This window comes from Herpailurus yagouaroundi, unplaced genomic scaffold (assembly GCF_014898765.1).
Source record: "Herpailurus yagouaroundi ecotype Mexico unplaced genomic scaffold, PumYag 163, whole genome shotgun sequence".
In the NCBI taxonomy this organism is placed as follows: domain Eukaryota; kingdom Metazoa; phylum Chordata; class Mammalia; order Carnivora; family Felidae; genus Herpailurus; species Herpailurus yagouaroundi.
In genome coordinates this window covers 10,816,954-10,832,488 of record NW_024412404.1, presented here as the reverse complement: position 1 = coordinate 10,832,488, position 15,535 = coordinate 10,816,954, and the positions used below count along the sequence as shown (strand labels likewise).

Genomic DNA, 15,535 nt, shown 5'->3' with positions numbered 1-15,535 from the left:
CCAGCACAGCCAGCGGAGCCAGCAGCCAGCGCGTTTAGGAGACTGATAAGCCAGCCCCGCCTCAGGAAGAGAGGGTGTGCGGGCAGGAGCACATGTGCACTTTTAAATTCCCGGAAAAGTTCACCGGACTCCCACGCTGGAACGCGCGGGGCCACAGAGAGCCCTCCCCGCCTTTCCCCGCACCTAGTCCCCCCTCCTCGGGGCCGTGCAGCCGTCAGTGGGGCTGGCACCGCTCACAACCAGAGCTCTCAGCTTCCCTCGGAGACACTCCACGACGAGGGCTCTGCATGATAAGGTAAACTGGGAGACGGCTAATTTTAAACTAAGCTTGAATGCTGCAACGTGAATGGAAATAAATGACTGGGAAGAAACCGACTCTTTAAAAAATGAAACACTCTCCCAAAAAATGTTACAGGTTTAACCGTACGGGGGTTGGTGTGCAACACCAGGAAACCGTACGAACTTCTGACGGGAGTACAAAGTGACAGGACCACCGGGGATGGCGATTTGACAAAATGTTGAAAGTGGGAAGACGCACACACTCCCCTGCCCAGCAATTCCGTCCCAGATACCCAGCCTAGAACCTAGAGGAACGCGCATGTGCACTGAAGGAGCGTGCAGGAGGAGACTCACCGTGGCACTTGTAACGTGAAACATTAGAAACCCAAACACCCATCAAAAGAAGAGATTAAATGATAAATTGTGGTGTGTACAACACACAACGTAAGGGCGTGCAGCAGTTTAAGTCGATGAAACAGAGGTGTATGGGGCAACAAGGAAAAATCCCAAGTATAGAATGTTGAGCTAGAAAAGGCAAGTTGCAGAAGGATACACGCAGTATAGCATCATTTACCACAGCTTAAAACCACATAAAGTAACACTATATACTGCTTATAGATACAAGATATATAATGGAAGTATAAAAACAGGGATGGAAATGATAAACATCAAAATCAGGGCACAGGCACTCTCTGGAAGGAGAAACAGATGGGACTAAAGATGGAAACATAGGGGTTCCAGCTCAGGGTTTCAGCTCCGTCTCTAATGTACTCCTTCCTGTGTCGGTTGCTTCTCAAGCTGAATGGCGGGTACGCAGGTGGTTGTTGTTACTCTCAACATTTTTATGTACCTCAAATATTTCATAAGACCTGACTCATACATGTTGACTTGTGGGGGAGAGAATTAAAATATAGATTCCAAGTTAATTCATTAAAATCAACAAAGATGGGAGAAAAAAATCAACAGAGATGGGTTTTTCTCCTAAAGGAAAGAAGCAGAGGGAGTAAAAATAGCCCTCTGGAAATGAATGAATGAATGAATGAATGAATGAATGAATGATTATTTTATAAAGAATAACCTTCTGGACTCCATTCCAGATTTCCTTAGTACTATTAGATAGATACATAGATACATAGATACATAGATAGACAGATAGACACAAACACACACACACACACATACACACACAACTGATATCTGATATGACAGCCATAAAGTATTCTAGAATGCTCAGAGATAACAAACCATTAAAAAGAGAGAAAGCAAAACTACGTTTTGAGAACCGTTTGACTCTCCCTCACAAAGTTTCTAAGTATAATATTCCCATTTGCACATCTACAACCTGGCTTCAAGCCATTCCTAAGCTGGCGATTTCCCACCCATGATCTGATCACCGGCCCCTCTATGCTCTCACAGCATTCTGTGCTTTGCACTTATCGTTAAGACAGCAAATCATTATTTATGTTCCAGGAGAAGAGGGAGCATTTTACCGAGTTTAGGGCTGTCACCCTAGCCTAGCACAGCCCTCTGCACATAATAAAGGACTCAAACATTTTCCAAAGAAATCACTGAGTTCCCACGATGGGACTTGATTCTAAGGGTCCTCAAATGAATTAGCAGATGCCAACAGTCTGGCCACCACTGCTTCCTGGACTCTGAGGGGTATTGTTGCCTGGACCCTCAGCGGGGTCCTCGGGCATGCTCAGAGCGGACTCCAGTGGCTGAGTCTATCAAGCAGGAAGCCCTGACTGCAGACACACATGGAGACAGTACCAAATCAGTCTTTTTAGGAGAGAGCTGCCCATGCCATCTCCAGAAAACAGCAGGAGCGTGGGAGGACGGCACGGCATGGCCAGATGTGAAAGTCCTTGTACCCACCCGCTTTCCCAGTTTATTCTCTCACGACAGTCCCAAATTATCAAACCAAATGAAGAGTTGGGGCTTCTCTTGGGGGGGGGGGGAGAACTCCAGAGAACACTCCATGTAGAGGGAACAAGGATTATGAGATACAGATGCACCAAGGATGAGGCTCTTACTGGAAATTTGTATAACACCAGGTCGAAAGGTGTCTCAGGTATTATTCATACTTTTCTAACTCTCCTCTCTCTCAGCCCTGAGCAGTAAGGAAAGGGCGGTTTTGTTTTGTTTTGTTTTGTTTTGTTTTGTTTTGTTTTGTTTTTTTAATGCTTGCTTTTGCAGCTGAGAAACTAAACCGTGGGTAGCCTTTTAACTGCTAAGCATACTCTCCCCCACCTTCCTGGGCCAAGCACTCCTGGGGTCGGCTGTTGGACAAATCGCACCTGTTCATTCACCTCGAGGAGACTACTTAGGGTCACGGGGATCCCACTCAGAGAAAACCCACTGGTGTTTGCTCACCTTTCGGACAACCTGGGAGGAAAGGAAGCTACTCCTTTGTTTTTTTTAAGATTTTAAGTAATCTTTACACGCAATGTGGGGCTCAAACTCACAACCCCAAGATCAAGATTCGCATGCTCTGCCGACTGAGCCAGCCAGGTGCCCTGGAAGCTAGTCCTTCTTAAAAGGCCAAGTTCCCACCTTGCTGGACTCACCTTCCTCTCCCAAACAAAGCACTACGCAAACCTTCACTCTCCTCCAGGCTCCTAATGGCCAAGCCAAGTGGAAGACGCAGGCAGGACCCAGCCTCTGGCTGACGAACCAGCACATGTCTGGGATTCTGATGAATGGAATCTTTCACGAGCACACACGTGCCTCCTTGCCTCCTAAAAGCACTAGAAGAGTGAAAGGCAAACCCAGGTCTTGTACTTATTTCAGCCCAATACCAGGACATACTTTTCCCAGCACCCCATTAACCAACATCATGCAGGTACAGTCTGGCAAGTGGGGCTCCACACCGGGAGGCCAGGCACTTGGCTTGTTTCGACCCAGTCTGTATTTATGAGACTGAACTAGTGGCATGTCTCACAGGCAACGAAGAGACCAACGATACTCCCCTTCGTGACCACTTCTGTATCCTGAGCAATCCCGAAAAGCCTTCCCTGGCATCATCCTCATCTGCCCTCCTCTTACCCCCAGGCCAGAAGGCAAGAAAATGAATGAAGGTTAGTGGGGGATGCCAGGGCTGTCTCCAGAGCCCCAGGGGCTGCCTAGGGCTGAAGAGCTGAATCATCCTGGCAACCCACGCTGGCAGGTTAGGCCGGGGGGGGGGGGGGTCTGTATTCACTGGGTCCCCACTGGGGTTGCAGGTAGGGCCCAGTTTGGGCAAAAAGAACAGGGCCTGAAGTCCTGCACCCCCACCCAGCCTTTTCACAGTAAGCGGTGGGTAGGAAGGGCTGCTGTCTAACAAGTCTTGAGTCCTGGGAAAGGAGATGCAATCCCCCAGCATCTGCACAGGTGGGGGCGGGGAAAGCTGACTAAGCCACTGGAACCAGCACCTGCTAGGCTCTTAGGAGGCCCAGGAAGCTTCCTGGGGACCACACCCATGGATGGCTGTGCTGCACAGCCCATCAAGCAGACCAAGGTGATCTTCTGGCAAGAATAGACACATACATACACACACATACACACACACACACACACACACACACACACACACACACACACCCCTGGTGTGGGCACCTGGGTGGCTAGAGTAGTTAAGTGTCTGACTCTTGGTTTCCGTTTAGGTCATGATCTCACAGTTCATGAGTTCAAGCCCTACATAGGGCTCTAGGCTGACAGTGCAGAATGTGCTTGAGATTCTCTCTCCCTCTCTCTCCACCTCTCTCTCTCTTTCAAAACAAATAAATAAACTTAAAAAAAAAAAAGGAATATACACAAACACACACACCCCTAGAAAGCAGTGTAAGATGTCTTAGGTGGGGTGCAAGAAAGCCTTCTTGTTTTTAAGACTCTCCTTGGCCAATAATATTATCTGAAGAAGGTTCTGGCCTCAACACCCTCCTCCAGCAATGTTCTGAGGCCAGAGAGGGGAGGCAGGGAATGTCAGCTTGGCAATCTCAGAGCAGGAAGGACTTCTGAGGACCAACTGATTCAGAAATCACACACTCAGACGTCTCCAGGAGCCTGGTGGACAGAATTCGAGGCAGGTCACCACAGCGAGTGGAAGGCCCTGGAGCCACAGTCAGCACTGAGTACCCGATAAAACAATCCTTACTGAGTACAGCCCAAACCTCAACCCAGCATAGTCCCCAGAGGCCACGCAGGTGGTGGTGGGTATGCGTGATGGAAGCTTACAAGGGTCATCTGGGTCCCCACCCCGGCGGTCTGCAGTCTTGCGCTACAGAGCACCCCACATGCAGGGGGAGGGCAGTGAACTCATCCCCACTGTGAAACGGGAAGAACATCAAGATCGGCACCACCACTGCAGAAAACTTGTGAAACGCACGTGTTGGCATGCACAGCTCCCTGAGCTCGGTGGCCAGAAGGAAGGTCCACGGGGCTGCACAGCAGCACGCTCGAGCCCTACAGTCTGACAAGTCTAGAGTCACTGTTGCTTAGAGCTATGAGGGACAGCAGCAGATTTCCGGGCCTGTCTCCTAATTACCCTACTCTGGTCCCCGCTGGGCACAGGGCCCAGGATCCAAGCAGCATCCCCAGGGCCTTTGTCTCAGCACCTCCCCCTCAGCTGACTTCTAGGAGGAGCCCCGGTCAAGTTCCCAGCGGAGGGAGGGAGGGAGGGAGGGAGGGACCCGCCCTGGCTCTGCCTCTAACTCACCGGGTGACCTTGATGAGGTCACTGCCCTCAGCAGGCCTGTTTCCTATTGTGCCTGAGGAGGGGGTTGTCCTAGGTAGATAGGAAGAGAACCGAATGAACATCCCGTGGCTCGCAGGGCAGAAAATCCAGGCTTTACACTCCTGCCTGTCACCTGTAGGCGCTTCCCTTGTTTGAACTCCAAAGTCAGGTTGACTTTGCCTGTCCATCCCAGCTTACTCCAGCAATAATGTCACCCCTGCGGGGCGTGGGTGGGTCAGGAGCCTGTGCCAGGCCTAGCTAGTACTGATAACATGGGCGCTTTTCCCTACAGCCCAGGCTGTTTCTTTAAAACATGGTGGCAAAGCTGGCATCGGGGAGAGATACAGCTTTAAGACCTGCCAGTGGACAGTATTTTATGCTAGACAGATGTCAAAGGCAGCAACCCCTCAGGGTTGGGAGATGCGTTCTTGTGCAAGTACACACATGTCACGAGCATACACGTCAAGGCCTCCAACCGACTCAAAAGACCAGTCTCTTCCTTAAACTCCCTGGGCTGGCTGGAAATTACAGTTTAAGAGAGCGGTCACGTAGGGGAATAAAAAATTCCATTCAGACATGCCGCTCCGGACCTGAGGCCTATGAGCAAAGTTTCCGGTGGCCTCCGAACCCCTCCCCGTTCCGGGAAGCCGGGCGGGTCACCCTGTCCTCAGATTTAGGGGCAGCCGCAACAGCTGGAAGAGCCGGGGTGAGAGCTCCTCCGGGGCACCCCAAATATGGGATGCCTGGCCTGCAGCCAGCACCCCCGCCTGCCGCGCGCTCACCTCCCTATCATCTCTGTAATCACTCCGCCGCCTACGGCGCTCAGAACCTTCCGAACAGGCCCTACGGACCGACCCACCGGTCCCCACACAGCCACCTCCCCGCATGGCCCGGGGGCCCATCTGACATCCACAGCCCATCTCAAGGACACTGCAGCAAGCAGTCCAGCCCCGGGGGTCTTCCCCCCAACACACACACACACACACACACACACACACACACACAATCCCGGGGAGAATCGAGGGGCGAAGCCTTCCCCGCCCTGCAGTCCAAGCAGTGCCGGCCTGGGGGAGCCTGGGCGCCGGAGGACCGAGGCGGCGGCGGCGGCGGTGGCGGCGGCGGCGGCGAGCGGATGCCGGAATGCAGCGCCGCGCGGGCAGAGCGCCGGGCGGCGGCGCGGGCGGGGGCTCACCTTTTTGACTTGGTCATCCTTCAGCTCGGTGAAGTAATAGGCCAGGAGCTGCGCGGCGATCATGCTGGCGATCGGGGACGCGGGGCGGCAGGCGTGGGGCCGGCGTGGGTGCTCCGCAGCCCGGGCGAGCAGTGGTCCTCGGGCGGCTGCTCGGCGGCTCCTCCTCCTCCTCCAGCCGCGACTCCTCCCCCAAGGCCCGGGAGGCGGTGGCTCGCGCGCTCCCCGGCTCCGCGCTCCCGTCCCCGGCAGGGTGACAGCCACCGGCCGGCCCACCTCCTCGGCGCCCATTGGCTGCCGCCCGCCTCTGCAGCGCCGCGCGGCGGCGTCCGGGCCCGGGCGGGGGGGCGCGGCGGCCGCTCCCTCGCGCGCCGGAAAGGGGGCGGCGACGCTGCGAGATCCCCCACGGTCCGGCTTCTCTCGGCACGTCCCCCACGTAGGGAGCCGGCGCGGGGGCGGGAGGCTCTCTCGGGCGCGCATGGTCGCGCGTGGCGGCGCCCGGCCCGGCGGAGGGGCGCGGGGCGCGGGAAGAGGCACCGCCCGAGCCGGGCGGGACGAACGGCCCCGGAGAGTCCGCTGCCGGCCTGGCGAGGGTGGCCCCCTTCCCGGGAAAATTAGGGCTCGGCCCCGGGAGCTCCGCGGATGGGGAGAGGCCGAAGGAGGGTGCAGAGGTGGGCGTGCAAAGCGAGCCGGGCCTGTGCCGGAGTAAGCGAGAGCCCGCGGGCTTCGCGGTCCTCGCACCCGGTCCCCGCTCCGGCCGGCTCTCGCGGGCCCGGGATGCCGAGTGCCGTGTCCCACCTGCGTCCTCCCGGCAGTGCATCACCCCCACCCCGGCCCGCCCGGCCTAATCTCCGTTGGGCCGATTTGTGTTGCTAAACCGAGAGCGACTCCCCGCAACGCCCGCCCCAGAGGCTCTGGCTCCTGGGCTCTCCGGAGGGCGCACGCCCGCTGGGCGGGACTTGGGCCCCCCACGCCCCCGCCAGGCCGCATCCCCCGCGCGTCCTCTTCCTCCCGCGCACCCCGGCTCGCTGGCGTCGCGGGCGGGTCCATCAGGCGCCCCCTCCTAGCTGCCACCTTTTTCACTTCCCCAAAGGAAGTTAGCCGGGCTGGGAGGAATCCTGAGAAAAAACGTTCAGCCTTAACGGGAGGAGGGGACATGCGGAATCAGGCGGTTATGCAGCTGCTTTGAGAGCTACCGTAGCGTTCTTAGATTCATTGCCGGCTGTGTGCAGGAGGAGCCTTACTGCCTTACCAGATGACATGTAATGAGCTCGAAATACAACGAAGTGGTTACTATCCTGATTCAACAGGTAATCAGGTAGAGGCTCAGCGACGCCACGTATCTTGCCAGACTTCATACAACCAGGAAGTTGTAGATCCCAGAATTAGGTCTGTGCGTTTTCAAAGCCAATGTTCAGCCCTGCAATTTACTGTCCTTTCTATTGTCTGTATGTAGCCTCTCTGCCTGAATAGGCCATGCTCCTGGGACCAAAGCTGCACCATGGGGTGCCCTGAAATGGACACGGTCCTGCCGCAGAACCTCCATCACGGACCGGGATCCTGGGGGACCCTGGCCAGGTCTACGGTATAGCGGTATCAAAGGGAGACGGCCGGTCCAGTACGTTCCTCGTGAGCAACGTCAGGAGCCTGACAGCTACCGTCCCCAATTGAAGCGGACCTCAGATGTGGCCCCTGAAGCCAGAGCCCTCAGTCCAGAGCTCAGTCCCCACCTCCTGGCTTTCTGGCTGTGACACTGAGTCACCTTCCTGAGCTTCCTCATTCATAATGTGGAGATACTAATATCTCCCGCCCACCCACCGTCCCTTCCTTGTTGGGGAATACCTGCTTATCACACACACTTAATAAGTGGTGGGTCTTATTACACGATTGGGAAGCTGATGAGGGCTTTCGCACTTGCATTCGAATCAGAGGGCCTAGCAACTTTATATTTGTAATTTCGAATCATTTTGCAAAGAGGTTTCCCAAAATCATTTCATCTTCAAACCCCACAAAATCTGGATCCGCCCTCAGGGCAGTAGCGTTATAAACTAGGAACAGAGATTTTCTGGCATTCATCAAATACCTACACTGCCCACACAGCCATAAAGTAAAATCGGGGGAGCGAGAATGATTTGGTTGTTCTCAGCTGCCGTTTGAGTCCTGCCAATATGACGCTGCCAGACTCACAGGCTGGAAGCTCCTTGAGGATCAAGAACAAGGTGGAACGAGCCCAGTGCACTGATCAGGAGGGTTAAGAGCCTCAACCTAGGCCCCAGCCATCACTATGGCCCCATTACATCCGTGATCTCTTGTCTGAGCTGGAGCCAGGGGGAAGCTGAGCCTCCCAATTTTCCAGGCTACCCTGAGATGTTCTGTTTGCAGGCAGGGAGGCTGCCAATGCGTTCTCTTCCCTGGCCTCTGAGAAACCGCTTCTCAAGGTGACTCCTGCATTCCCCACCCCTTGAATTCACTCAGGCCCCAAAGTCTATCAGTGTATGCTGAGAAATATTTCTAGGCCTGCCCCACTGCTTCCTTCAACCCTTAGCCCTCATTGTCCCATGCCAGAAATATTACAAGAGTCTTCTAGCTGCCCTCCCTGGTTCCTGGCTTCCTACCATCCAAGTCCTTCTGAAGTCCAGGCCACATTATTCCTGCTAAGAAGCACCCTAATCACATCATAGCCCTGCCCCAAATCCCTTGATGACCTCCTCCTTCCTGACCCAGCCAACTGAAATATCTCTGCCTGGTGTCTGAGGCCTTCTGTGATCTGACTCTCCATCCTGGGCTGCAGCAAGGCCACCTCCCAGTGTCCTCGGCCCACCTGAGTCCGCTCCGTTTAAGCCCCTGCTTAACTTGCTTGCCCTGCCTTTCCTTGCTTGCCCTGCCTTCTCTGCTTGCCCTGCCTTCTCTGCTCACCTCCCGCTGACCTGACCAAGTGTCAGTCGCACCGAAGGCCCAGCTCTCCCACCCTCCCCATAAAAGCCTCTCCTGAGCATGGCTACTCACCCCAATCTCCCAGGCCTCAGCACTTCCACAGGAGAAACTCGGACTATGCTCAGAATCCATCTAGATCGAGACCAAGACTCTTCTTTACAGACTAGGAACCTGCAACGCAACGAGCAAGCCATCTTGTCTAGTGTCAGGCTGTGCTAGAGGTCGGAGCTGGGGCTTAAACCCAGTTCTGATGCCCAGCCGGTGCTCCGTCCATCCTTCCCCCCGCCCCCCCCCCACCCTCACTGCCAGGGCCTCGGATAAGTGACACTGACTCATAACAGTCTGCCTGATACTTCTGACTGTCTTCTGGGGGGCCGGTCTCATCTGCCCCAATCAGACAGCTTTCTGAGACCAGAGCCCATGTTACACTGCTATGACTGCTCCTGGGCTCAGAGCTGGGCCTGTGTCCTCTCTTTATCATGCCAGTTGTCACCTCATGTACTTCTTTATTATCCCACTTCTTTTTGCTGTCCTATAGCTGGTGGAACCCAGCTAAGCCCCTTGCTGATTACTCTCCGGACTCCAAGGAAGAGCAGACAGGACGCTGAGCATTGGAAATCTAGTTCCACACATCTCCCCTCACCCTCCAGATGGCCTTACCCTCTGGCCGAAGTCCCCTGGGTGTCTCTATTCATTTAGTATGCTCCCTCCTGTAGGAGTTGGGGTGGGGGGGAGTGGTCAGGCCACGCCAGGCTGCCGCCCACAAAATGCACCTGCCGGTAAGAGAAGGCAGGCCACAGCTAAGTCAGGATGTCACAATTCACATCTGACCCAGGGCCCTAGGAACGCTGCTCCAGAAATTCTCTCCAGTGGACCAAAGCCATACCCCAGCACCTGGAAGTACACTTCTAACAGCAGTGTTTGCATAATACTGATGGTTTACAGAGCATTTATTTTTTCATTTATTGCCTCATTTCTCCTGATAACACGCTGGTGAGGTTAGAAGGGCAACACAAATATCATTATCCCCACTCAATCAGTCAATGAGGGTTATGGAGGTTATAGAGTACATTTAAGGTCTGAAAGACAGCGAAAGGGAAAAAAGAAAAGGCTAGCATGTTGGCATCCTAGATGCTCCGGGGAGGGGGGCTGTGGTCACACAAAGCACGTTCTGAGGAGAAGCACCTGGAAGGGATCCTGACCCAACGTTTCTATCAGTTAGATCTGTGGTTTTCAACCTGGCTGCACAAAATGATCACCTGGAGAGCTTTTACAAACGTTGATGCCCAGGCCTCAGCCCCAGATGATGGCTGAACTGACCCGGAGCGGAGTCCGAACCCCAGCTTCTGGAATGAAAAGCGCTGACTTGCCATGGGAACATCTGGAGGAAATTTCTGAAATGAGCCTGCCGGCACTATCGTTTGCAGTCTCTCTCGGACAACGCGGAGCGCAGTTCCTCCGGGGCCCTGGTGGCCCTGCGGACGTGGAGCACACCGAGATGCAAGTTCACGGTGGCTTTCTCATCAACTCTGCAGACAGCTTTGCTCCTTTGTGAGAAGGATTCTGGTGAAGAAGCACCAGGGCTCAGCCCCTGGAGTGGCTGGGGGCGGAAGGTCACATACCTGACCTGTCTCCCTGCCTCTTTCATTTGCCCGAAGTTCTGCCTTCCGGCGGCATCACAACAGAGGTTATAAGTTGGCAACAGCCAGACTAAAACATGGCCTCCAGCGTATCTTACTTGGCCCGCCTAGTATTTTATAAATATGAGGAAGCACTTAAAAGTTAGGAGATTTGCTTTAAAACCCATGTTCCCGGGGCACCTGGGTAGCTCAGTCGGATAAGCATCTGGCTCTTGACTTCGGCTCAGGTCATGATCTCTCAGTTTGTGGGTTGGAGCCCCACATCAGGCTCTGTGCCGGCAGTGTGGAGCCTCCTTAGGATTCTCTCTTTCCCTCTCTGCCCCTCCCCCACTTGTGTGCTCTGTTCTGTCCGTCTCTCTCTCTCTCTCTCAAAAGAAACTTAAAAAAATAAAATAATACAATACAATACAATCCAGATTCCCCAGCATCTTAGGTCTGCTCACACAGGGCCCAGGTTATCACGTGGCAATGCTCAGCTAGAACTGAGCAGCCACTGCCCCCTTCAGACAGTGCCGGGGTACTGCAGCTGGCCCCAGGCCCCACCCAGTCTGCCCCTTCACTGATACACGCTAATGTCTGCCCCCACTTAGGCCTTCAAGTTTTTGGCCCTTGATAGCTGGAATTTACAGGCACAAGGCCTCAGGTGTTAGGGCTGGGGTTAAGATGAGGCAAGAGAGGTACCTCGGATGCAAGATTTGAATGCAAGATTTAAATCTTGCACACGTAGGCACCTCTCTTGCTTCACCCAAGTCCCACCCCTTTCAGGATCATAAAGGTCTCCGTCTGGCTGCCCCTTGCTCAACCCTGAGCTGTTTACCTGGCTCAGAAAGGACCTGATGCCCAGAGATACCCGTCTCAGCTTCTGTCCCAAGAAGGTTTCTACTTCCCTGTGGGGATGAGAGTCCCTCAGGGGAGCGAGGTAAAGCCCAGTCTGGCCCTGTGGCTTGTTGGACATCCCATCCTCATACCATTGTGAGCCCAGTAGGCCTGCTATGCACAAAGAATGATGGCCTGGAGGAAGGGTTATCCAGACTGCTGAGGCCTGCCTGTCTCCAGCCCTGCTCCTTCCTTCAAGCCAGCTCCTTTTCCAAAGGAAGCCCCTAACTTATTGGAACACAGCAATCTCAAAAGTCACCTTGCTGGTTAGTCTGAGTTTCCTGGGATAGTTCTCTCCAACGCCCACACACAAGCAGCATGACAGGGCCAACAAAAAGTCTTCAATCCTGCCCTGTTAGAATTAACTCCAAAAGATAGAAGGAAATGTTCACGTAGGAGAGTCCATCTCGGCGTCTAGGCAGGGTTCCTAGGCTGCGGGGTTTCACAGGCCAGCAAATTAAGCACACACATAAATAAAAACCAGGTACTGACTTTTCATTTTGCTAAGAAAAGATAATTTCTTAGTTACAATTCCCGTCTCCTATCACCATAATTTCCCAAAGGAAAAGAGGTTTTAAACCAGGGAAAGAAAAATAAGAGCTGCTTTTTAAACGAAATACCTCTGGCATTATAATAATAGCTAGTTCTCAGGTCGAACTTACTGTGGACCGGGTTACCGTCCTAAATTCTTTACTTAGATTCATTTTTTTGACCCTCAGAACAAACTAATGAGATAAATACTAGTTACATCCCCCATTTTACAGATGAGACTCTTGAGTCACAGAGAGGTTAAGTGACTTGTCTCCGAGGTCACACAGCTACTGCGAAGAGCTGGAATGTGTGCCCAGACAGTCTGGCTCAAGACTGCTCTAACGGTGAAATATTCGTCTTATCATATTGTCTATATTTCTCTTATTCTATTCAGGCCCAGTGATGCCTCAGTCACAGAGGGGTCCAGAAACCTGTGTTGGGGAGCTGCTCCCCTGGGGTACCGAGTCATGCTTGGTTAGATTTGTAAGGTGGGGCACGTGGATCCCGGCTCTGCAGGGCCCTCTCTCGTAAAGGGCATCCTCAGACCACGTGGTGAGGCAGACTGACCTGACCAGAGGGGCCGTAAGGGAGGTATGGAAGCAGTTGCCCTTCCCAGTGCGGTGGGGATGGGGGCATGTGGCTTGGTAGATTCAGCTGAGCTGGCTGAGTATGCCCTCCTCCCTCGCTGTCTCCTGTGGGTCCATCCCACTGTGCCCTACCCAAAGAATTGCTCTTTGTATTTTTTTGTAAATTTCTTTTTTTTTTTTTTAATGTTTATTTATTTGTTTGGGGAAGGAGGGGCAGAGACAGAGAGGGAGGGAGAGAATCCCAGTCAGGTCTCTGTGCTGTCAGCACAAAGCCCAACGCGGGGCTCGATCTCACGAACCTTGAGACCATGACCTGACCCGAAATCAAGAGTCAGCCTCCCAACCGACTGAGCCACCCAGACACCTCCCCCAAAGAATCACATGTGTCAAGAGTCCAGCCCCCACTTCTCTCCTGAGCCCCAGTTCATTTTCCAACTACTGCCCATGAAGGTCAGCTCTGAGACCCCCTGGGTGCCTGGAAGTTGGTATGTCTCACATCCCAGTCCTTTCTTCTTCTTAAACTTACTCTCTCTTCTCACTTCCCCAGCCTGTCATTTATTCCCTCAACAAACATTTGTGAAGCACCTAGTCTGCTTGTCCTTCCTAGTCACTGGAAATGTGCAGGTGAGCAGGACAGAGTCCCTGCCCACACGTTCCGGTGGGGAGGAACAGGCAGTAAACAAGTCACAAATCAAATATACGTCAGCTCAGGGGCTAGGAGGAAAAACAAAGCAGAATGTAGGTGACCCATCCTACAATTTCCATTTCCCCTTTGTCTTAACTAATGAATGCTCCGATTTTCAGCTGACTCCAGCCCTCGTTTTGGGGGGCCCCCCCCCCCCCCCCCCCCCCCCCCCACCCGAGTAAAGACTCCATCTACTGTGCAGCTAGATGTGGCCATGGGAGCAAGTTCTGGCCAAAGAGGTGAAAATGAGGGCATCTCATTCTAGCTTCCTGGAGCCTTCCTTAAGACACAGTGATTATGGGCATTCTTCCTTGCTACTGGCTGAAATAGAGACAGATTGTCTAGAGAACCGGGATGTCTCGGGTTACGAGAGAACCTTGGGAATGGCAGTCCCGCAAAACCGAGCAACAGCAACAAAAAACAAGCTTGTATCCCTGTCACCAGGATGCCCCACATCAGCCCCCTACGGACTGCCTCATAGATGTCTAGAACCCGAGAGAGAAAGAAAATTCCAATGGGTTAACACAACTGCTGTTGGAGGGTTTTCCGTTGCTACCAGCCAAATCTAACCCTAACCGATGCCCAGGTTGAACAGCAGAGAGTAAGAGAACCACTGGGGAGACCTCTCTGACGATACGACACGTGAGCAGACACCAGAACAAAATGGAGCGTAGGCTGTGGTCTGCTTATGCACGCCTAAGCTTCCTCTTCCTTCTTGGGAAAAGAATGTCCCAGGTAGGAACCATCTTCCCATCAGCTGGAAACCTGACCGTTACCCTTGAGGCTTTCCCCTCCCAAATGCCTCGCCTCTAATCTGCCACCAAACCCTATTGAGTCTACCTATGTCCGTGCCTCAAGAACAAAAACAAAACACGTCCAACCTAAGAACTCTCCTGAATCCACCCTCTCCTCCCCATTCCTTCTGCTAGAACAGGGCTGCAGAGGACTGAATGTGCCCGCTAAAAGATACGCCCTAATCCCCATAACCTGTGCACGTGACCGTATTTGCCAAAAAGGGTCTTTGCATACATAATTCAGTTGAGGATCTCAAGATCTTCCTGGATGACCGGTGGTCCCTAAATCCAATGACCTTCCTGATAAGAGGCAGAAGAGAAGACAGTGGGGGAGAATGCCACGTGAAGGCGGAGGCAGAGAAGAGAGGGGGTTCTGCAGCCACAAACCAGGGAGCGCCGGGAGCCACCAGAAGTGAAAGAGGCCAGGAAGGATCCTCGCCTAGAGCCTGGGGAGGGAGCCCCGCCCTGCTGACACCCTGATTTCAGACTTCTGGCCTCCAGAACTGTGAGATAATAAATTCCTGTTATTTTAAACCACCAACGAGGCACCTGGCGGCTCAGTCGGTTCAGCGTTCGACTTCAGCTCAGGTCATGAACTCACGGGTTCGTGGGTTTGAGCCTCCCGTCGGGCTCTGTGCTGACAGCTGGGGGCCTGGAGCCCGCTTTGGATTCCGTGTCTCCCTCTCTCTCTGCCCCTCCCCTGCTCGTTCTCTCTCTCTCTCCCTCTCTCTTGCTTTCTCTTGCTCAAAAATAAAATAACATTAAAATTTTTAAATTTTCAATTAATTAAAATTTAAAAATTTTATTCATTAAAAATTAAAGTTGTTTAATTAATTTAAATTAAAATAACATTAAAAATTAAACATTAAAATAACATTAAAAAAAATTAAGGGCGCCTGGGTGGCTCAGTCGGTTGAGCGTCCAACTTCAGCTCAGGTCATGGTCTCAGGGTCCGTGAGTTCGAGCCCCGCATCGGGCTCTGTGCTGATGGCTCAGAGCCTGGAACCTGCTTCAGATTCTGTGTCTCCCTCTCTCTCTGCCCCTCCCCTGCTCATGCTCTGTCTCTGTCTCTCTCTCTTTCAAAAATAAAAAATTAAAAAAATTAAAATGGTAAAAAAAAAATTAAACCACCAGTTTGTGGCAGTTTGCTATTGCACTCTTGTAAAACTAATGCAAAACCTTTAGCTATATCAAGTCTCTCCTAGTCCCAGGCCACAGAACTGGTCTATTCAGAATCCTCTGTAGTAAAAATGTTTTGATCATGTATCTGAGCAATCTGTATATTTACTTTTTTTAATGTTTATTT

General features: G+C 53.0%; 1 protein-coding gene across 2 annotated transcripts in view; it reads right to left on the bottom strand.

The window, feature by feature from the left end:
* Positions 1-15,535, bottom strand: part of HK1 (hexokinase 1) — a 125,855-nt gene that overhangs the window by 64,871 nt on the left and 45,449 nt on the right. Inside the window, exon 1 of one of the 2 annotated variants that reach the window (XM_040485232.1) lies at positions 6,186-6,388. The exons of the other annotated variant lie outside the window; for it this stretch is intronic. Within the exon in view, the coding sequence (XP_040341166.1) occupies positions 6,186-6,248 (63 nt within the window). The 5' untranslated portion in view covers positions 6,249-6,388. Of the gene's footprint in view, positions 1-6,185; positions 6,389-15,535 lie in introns of those variants that run through there. 2 annotated transcript variants of the gene reach the window in all.